Source organism: Alligator sinensis, unplaced genomic scaffold (genome assembly GCF_000455745.1).
Source record: "Alligator sinensis unplaced genomic scaffold, ASM45574v1 scaffold524_1, whole genome shotgun sequence".
Taxonomy (NCBI): domain Eukaryota; kingdom Metazoa; phylum Chordata; order Crocodylia; family Alligatoridae; genus Alligator; species Alligator sinensis.
In genome coordinates, this window is record NW_005842747.1 from 49,497 (window position 1) to 57,324 (window position 7,828).

Genomic DNA, 7,828 nt, shown 5'->3' on the forward strand with positions numbered 1-7,828 from the left:
GGCCGCTTCTCTGCACTCTTCAGAGCCACGTGAGAAGCTGCCTCTAGAGCAGCTCGCCAACTGCCTGGGTGCAACGATACAGGAAAGCCCCAGGATGCACTCTTTGCCTCCCTCCTACCTGTGCTGGGCTCTGCAGGGATCTCTCGCTCCTCCGAGTCCCCCGCGTCCCTAGGACAAGGCGCTTCCCCGCGTTCAATCCGGGAGAGGAGGTCAGGTTTGGAGATTGCGTAGTCTGCGGGCAGACAAAGATATCAACGCTCCCTCTAGCACGCGGGTGTTGACTCCTAGGAGACCTGGGGGTCTGCGGGTCTCTTTTGAGAGCACCTGTTCTCATGCAATGAGTGCTTCAATGGAGTGAACACCTCAGCACATTTTATTTGAATTTCCGATGAGGACAACTGCTAGCAAATAAAGAATAGCCCTAGACATACTTTTATGATCCAAGCAGAAATGAGCCGTCTTACTACTTATAATCCCTACATCTTAAACTCTGATGACTTGCTAACCTGCCTGCTAGGGAGATCTTACCCAGACGCACAGACTAAGTCCTAAGAGGTGCTGGATCCTCACGACGTCTGCAGACGGGACCCTCAGCAAAGGAAGCTGGAGGAGCCCGTCTCAGAGTACTGAGCCCCTTTTTATCCCGCTTCTCAGACAAAGGCTGACACGACTTGATAGAAACGTCGACAAGTACAGTAACAAGATGCCTGTACGTCATTCTGTTAGTCAAGACAGCACGCGCTGACCCGATCCCTTTATCGAGATTAGCTGTCCTAAGACTGGCTAGTCTTCCAAGAAGTTTCTCTTCGTCTGTGACTCAGTTCCTTTTACGTTACTTCCCTTAGCCTCACTGATGCTAACCTAGCCTTCAAATCCCCAAACTTTAAGTCAGCACAGCTAAAAGCCGACTAAAGTACCTAGACAGTGAATGGAAAGGATTCTAGCTCAACACAAAGGTCTAAGATGGCCTGTTGTGCTGCTCTAGCCTCTCCACGTCACTGTTTCCGGAGACAAAGGGGCTTGCGTACTACACTGCACGTGCTACCACGTCACGCTCTCGCTAGGCAGGTGCTTTGGTATTTCCCAGTGGCTGGTAGGAGCGCCTACGTCTGGGCAGCTTCCTGAGAGCGTACGTGGAAGCAACGTCTGCTGTTCCCTGCACTCACTCCCCATGCTGCTTTCCTGCCACGCTGCTCCTAGGAGCCACAAAGGATGTGTTGAGCCACCGTAACAGCTGCCTCCCCGACAGCAGTGCCGAGCCAGGACCATGCCGTGCGCAATGCCTGATTTTGCTCTCTCGGCCAACCTCAGTCATAACGTCCCTGCAAGAAGAGGTGTGTTGTGGGGGGAACGGGGTCTTCCGCTGGCACAGCAAACCCACGTGGTGGACGGATGCCCTCAGCCGGCAGCACCCCGAGAACCCCGAGTGTTGAATGAATGAGTGAAGAGCAAGCCTTACCCAGAGAGACCAGGGAGTCGAAGTTGCCCTTCATCACGTTCTTGTAAAGCTCTTTCTGGCATTCGTCTAAGTTCTTCCACTCCTGCTCAGAGAAGTAAGCCGCACCGTTTTCAAAACCCGTCGGGACCTGCAAGCACAGAGGTCAGAGCCCAGCACCTTGGCATAAGGGATGAGAGACAGCAGAGGACAGACGCGTCTCTCCTGAAAACTGATGCATCTGTTATGGGCTCCGACGTGTGTCAGTACTGCAAGGAAACAAGCAGGAACAACCCGAGCAGACCTAGCATTCAGGACTGACATGAACGGTGTAACAAACCAGAAGAATGACGCCGAACCAGCTGGAGGAGAGCTTCATCCCCTTACGATCATTCCTGGGAGAGCCCTTGCGAGCTCCAGACTACGACTACCCTCACTCACAGTGTTTTAAATCAGAAATGGGTTGCTGACATCAGTGAGACTGCTCATGGATGCAGGCAACGGGACTGAGTGCATGCTTAGCAAATCTGCACCAAGTTGGGTGGAGTCGCAGACGCTCTGGAGGGATGGCTGGGATCCAGAATGACCTGGACAGACTGCAGAAATGGTCCACAAGCAACCAGATGAGATGCAACAAGGACAGTGCAAAGTCCTGCACTTGGGAAAGAATAACTGCATGAACAAATACAGACTGGGGAATGACTGGCTGGGCAGCAGTGCTGCGGGGAAGGCCCTGGGGGCTACGTTAGCCCGGAAGCTGAATACGAGCCAACGGTGCGCTCCGCTTGCAGAAAAAAAGCAAACAGCATCCTGGGCTGTATCGACAGGGATGTCAACTCAGGGGCAGGTCTCAGCTAAATCAGTGTTTCCCAACCTCTTCCAGCCCAAGGCACACTTACATTCATAAAAATTTTTCGCGGCACACCTGTTACGGCATTCCCCACCCTCATACCTATTGCAGCTCGTTGCCATGGCAACATTCTGCGGCACACCTGTTCATTTCTGACGGCACACTTTTGTGCCGCGGCACGCCGGCTGGGAAACACTGAGCTAGATCCAGCTTTGGGCACCGCATGTTAGGACTGATGTAGACAAACTGCAGAGAGCTCAGAGGATGGCATCAAAAAGAATAAGAGGTTTAGGAGACCATGGCCTCTGGTGTTTGAAGGACCCAGAAAAGCAGAGACTGTGGTGGGAGATAATAATGATCTTCCGATAGGTGAAAGGTTGTGCTCAAAAGGGGGATGATTTGTGATGCTCCACGTTTGCCAGGGTTAGGATGAGAAGCAATTAGCTTGCTTTGGTCTAGCTGTGAGGATGGCTCAGCACTGGAGCTGGTGGCCCAGGGAGCTTGTGGAGTTCGTATCGATGGAGATTTTCAAGAACAGTTGGACAACTGCCTTGGGGAAGGGGAGATGGGCAGTGCATACTCGATCCTGCCTCAACAGAGAGGTGTGGCCTAGATGATCTCTTGAAGTCCCTTCAAGGCCTACACTTCTTTAATTTATACATTCAGTAAAGTTTCCAAATTCTTTATACCAAGAAGAGCCCACACTGCACAGGACCTACTTGCTGGGCCACAATCAACTCACCTCTAAAGCCATTCAGTCTGCACAAGCCTCACATACCAAAGGCTACTGCTGCAGAATTGACAAACGGGGTAAAAAAAAATCAAGCAGTTTGTCAAGTCCACAGATCTGGTGGCTTTTTGGTTCAATCGGTCTTGTAAAATGGTCACGCTAGGCACTCTTATGCACTAGAGCAGTGGAGGAAAAGGAGCACGGCATTTGCCAGCCAAACTGCGTTCGGTTTTTGTACGACTGCATCAAGCGCAAGACTTTTCTAAGGACGAAACCTCAGTGTTCAAATTTCCCGTCGAAAGCACCGTGACCGTTTCACACTGGACATCCCCAGAAACCTGCCTCTGTTGATAGGCTGCTGCTGCAAGTTTGGACAGAAAGACACTTGAACACGGGGCATGGCAGCGGACTCTCCATCCCTGGAGGGGTTTAAGACCCGGCTAGACACAGCCTTGGCTGGGATGATGTAGGTGGGGCTGGTCCTGCTTGGAGCAGGGCTTGGATGAGACGTGACCTCCTGAGCTCCCTTCAACCTGAATTTTCTATGGGTCTAGCTAGATATGTAAACAGCCTCACTGCAGCTCCCGATCACGGTGAGCAGTGTGATTACAGCGAGACGTGTAAATGTGAATCTTCCTGTGTGAATCGTACGTTATTTTCTGTTGGATCTGCTAATGCCGATGCACAGATCGCTTTGCTTTACATTTACAAGGCACCGGGTGGGTGCCTGGCAGCACCCTTTCCCACGCCCAGGGCTGGAGTCATTTCTTTGTGAATGGCCTGGACAAACATAGCGCTTACCTTGGGCATTTCCCCCTTCGCTCCCGGGGGCAGGCGCAGGATCCAGAAGTTCCTGTTCTTGAGCAGGTTCTCCATGTTCTCCAGGCGCCGCTGCAACGACCCGTACTCCTGGATCAGGGTGCCCAGCGCCGCCAACTTGCTTTCCATTTGGTTCCCAAAATCCACGACTGTTTTCTCGCAGTCAAAATATTTCTTTTCAGTGGTCACCGTCCGGCGCTCCAGGTTCAGCAACCGAGCGGCATGAGAATCCACCTTCTTTTCCACCCCTTGAATCGCCGCTATGACGGTCCAAAGGGAAAGCTCGGCAGCATTCGCCTTCATCTCTCTTGCAGACGTCGGGTCGGGGAGGAAAGATGGTCGCAGAGGGGGTGGGTGCCGGGAGTCCATTTCCCACGGCGGAGCCTGCGAGCAAGCACAGAAACCGAGATAAAGCTGCGGTCACGTTCCCACGTGGCAAAGATAAAGAGCGCAGACACTTCCTGTGTGGGGGCACTGGCTTGCATAGCGGCACATGGCAGGGGCGATCCTACACGCTGGGTCAGGCTTTTATGACAAGACTGACTTACAGCTGAAACGCGTTTAGCTGGCACTGGTTTGAGGTTTGGGGACCAGCCAGAGCAAGGCGCCGAGCCCGAGCCTCCGTTACGCCCACCCCTGGCAAACTCTGCGGGCGGCATGGTGGCGCCGGCAGCCCAGAGAGAGAGCCAGGCCCTTGAGCTAGCTCTCTGCATTCGCTGCTTCCAGAATTGCTTATTTAAGCTGTTTCGATTTTCCTTTCCTTATTGCTGTGTTGGTGCCTCTGCTTTGCTCCCCGCCTCCGCGTCCTCAGGCACCGAGAACAGCACCGACTTAAGTTTTTATTTCGGGATATTCAATGCATGCTGGTTTCTAACGGTGCTGATTGCCACGGCTGGCAACCTGTCTGCAGAGCGAGTCAGCCACCAGTGTCACACCGAGAGCATTTCCCGGCTCCAGGACCCAAGCATCTCAATGAACGGAAAAGTGTAATTTGGGGCTATATTCGAAGTCGTGCAAAACAAGAATTCTCTGCCTCAAACCCTGACGTTGTTACAACGCCGTCCATCAGATGCCCGAGAGCTCCAAGTGCTTCAGCTACCAGATAACTTCTACGTGCAGTCGCTGCAGTATACATGCAGAGTAACTCTATAGAAACCAGCAGTTTTTTGGGATTACACCTGCACAAATAAGAGCAAAAATTAGCCCGTTCTCCCTGACAGAATCAGAGCTGAAGCCTCAGTAAAACTGAGCACTCAGACGAAATGTCTGCTCCTAGCATCACTTAGTCTCCATGTGCACTTTAATGCGTATCAGCCTATATTAATGCACATTAAAGCATCACTGAAAATCCATGCTATTTAGTCAATGCACATTGAAAGACTAATGTACATTATGTGTCGCTTAAAAACCATGGGCATTTATACGTGTGCTCCAGGAGCCGAGTGGGCACTTTAATTAGAGCAGCTCTGAGATCTGCTCTAATTAAAGCACCCGGAGCATCATGCTTATCAGTGTCCCTACGCTGAAAAATGGTGGCGGGGGTGCTTTAACTAAAGCTTGTCAAACGAACTTCGGATAAAGCGCCCCTGCCACCATTTTCCAGCGCAGGGACACTGATACACGTGACACTGGAGTCTGCTGGAGCGTGGTACTTATTCGATCAATCAAGTCTGCTCTGAAGGGTTGTAATTACAGTGGGTCGGAGCAGCCTCAATGCACATGTATAGGCACCCCGTGCTCTTTAGTTAATGCAAATTAAGACACGCTTATGCACATTTTCTTAGTACCTCACAATGGAGGGCGCACCTACACGTGCGCTTTAATGTGCATTAACCTATTTTAATGTGCATTAAAGCGTCACAAAAAAACCTCTGCTCTATAGCTAATGCACATTAGAATAAGCTAATGTGCCTTTTTCTAGTACTTCACAATGGAGGTAAGAGATTTAATGCACATTACCTAAAGCGCATTAATGAACATGTAGACATGCCCCAGTACTAGATTTAATGTGCATAAATTAAAGCACATTAATGCATGTGTAGACGCATCTTATACTTCTAATAGGTGCCCTAGAGAATGAGAGGCTATAGCCACCCCAGAAGGTAATTTCTGTTCACTTCCTTTCTGTTAAGAAGCAAATCCACTGTAAAGCAAGCCACTTTTCCACACACCACCTTACATCGCACCGACAGCATTCAGTTAGCTAAAGGCACATGTTGAATTTTGCATCTAACATCCCATAACTTGCAAGGAACGCCGAGTAGTCACCAAATCCCTACTCTAGGTACAGAACAACACAGACCGCTTTTGGGAGCAAACATCAAAATCCTCTGGTTGTCCAAAGATTGTCCACCTAACGCCAAAAAGGATAATCTTAGGAGTCAAATCGTGCCCTGAATGGCAGTGGCAAGTTCCTGGCACCTCTCAGTATTTGTCCCCTTGTTGGAAGCAGGATTTTCACTTAAAAAAAAAATTAAAATTAAATTAAAAACCTTTAAAATAACATATGGAGCACTGCATTTGCAACTCAGTTCTCTTTCCACACGGCGGGGCGGGGCTGGACACGGTGATTTGGTACCGAACTTTCCCCTAAGTTCAACGAACCAATACTTTCTGGAGGTTCATTTTTTCCCCTTGCAATCTCCAGCCGCTCCTGCTGGACTTGTGACATGTTTAATCTTTTCGTTTAAACTCACACGAGCGCAGCTGGAGGAAGCCACTGACGGACTGAATTTACAGATGCCTATGACCGCTTACGGTCTAGTTGGTAGGTATCCGTGCCAGCCTGGGGTACCGCTGCCTGGCGTCCGGACTCGGGACAACAACAGGCTAAGCATCGAGCTCCCGGAGGAAACCCAAAAAGGTATATAGCGCTTCAAAACCTGATGTCTGCAGGCCTAATGCAGCCCAGCAGAACTGGAATAAACTAGGAAAAGGGCCCCGAATTAACCTCCGTGCCACGTCCTGCATGGAGGAAGGAGCTGGGGTTATCCAGCCTGGAGAGGAGAGGAGAGGAGAGGAGAGGACGGAGCGGGGATCTGACTGTGCACGGTCTGCAAACACCTGAAGGGCGATGGCCGAGAGGATGGAGACGGGATGTTCCCTGTGGGGCAGGACTCGGGGCACGGGCTGAACTGGAGCCAGGGAACGGGGCTGGAGACCAGCAGGAAGGTCCTGACTCGGGGGGCGGCTCTGGCCGGGGCGGGGGGCTGGGGGCGGCCTCCCAGGGCTCTGCCCGCTGGGTCCTTTGGGGGACGAGATGGGTCCAGGTCTTCCCCAGCGCCCTCGTACTGCTCCCAACCACGCACACCCATGCACGTGCACGTGCACATGTGCATGCAGGTGCACCCAATGCATGCATATATGTACCTGTACACATGTACGCACACCCACACATGCAAGATGCACGTGCACACCCACGCCTGCACACAAATGCATACACCCATCCACACCCATGTGCACATGTGGACGCACCCACACACACACATGCATGCACACATGGAAGCACTCAAGAACACACACAGAAGCACTCATATATACACACTCCCCCCCACGTACACATACATGGAAGCGTGCACATACAGCCCCCCATGCACGCACACATGGAAACACCCACGCACACATATGTGCACACCAACAGAAGCACGTGCAGACACTTTCCCCCCCCCATGCGCACGCACACCCCCCCCATGCAAGAATACATGGCAGCACACACGCAGGCACACACACGTGGAAGTGTACACCCTCGCCCATGGAAGCACACATACACCCCCCCCCACGCACACATGTTGCACACCAACAGAAGCACGCACACATATACACATGCACACCCACATGTGCACCCATGCATACCCACGGATGTGCACCCTTGGACGCGTGCATGCATGCACCCGTGGAAGCGCACGCACACCTGGAAGCACACGCACACGCACACGCGCGCCCCGGGCCCGTGCCCGTGCCCGTGCCCGCTCCTACCTGCGGCCCGGCCCGGCCC

General features: G+C 52.1%; 1 protein-coding gene across 2 annotated transcripts in view; it reads right to left on the bottom strand.

Annotated features, from left to right (window-relative positions):
* Nucleotides 1–7,822, bottom strand: part of LOC102368074 (zinc finger protein 777-like) — a 14,751-nt gene extending 6,929 nt beyond the window's left edge. Inside the window, exons 1-4 of one of the 2 annotated variants that reach the window (XM_025216561.1) lie at nucleotides 7,810–7,822; nucleotides 3,817–4,218; nucleotides 1,460–1,586; nucleotides 119–232 (exon numbers count right to left, since the gene is read on the bottom strand). In XM_025216561.1, the coding sequence (XP_025072346.1) occupies nucleotides 119–232; nucleotides 1,460–1,586; nucleotides 3,817–4,203 (628 nt within the window). In that variant the 5' untranslated portion in view covers nucleotides 4,204–4,218; nucleotides 7,810–7,822. Of the gene's footprint in view, nucleotides 1–118; nucleotides 233–1,459; nucleotides 1,587–3,816; nucleotides 5,036–7,809 lie in introns of those variants that run through there. The other variant, XM_025216560.1, reaches the window with a different exon arrangement.
* Nucleotides 7,823–7,828: the final 6 nt, after the last annotated feature.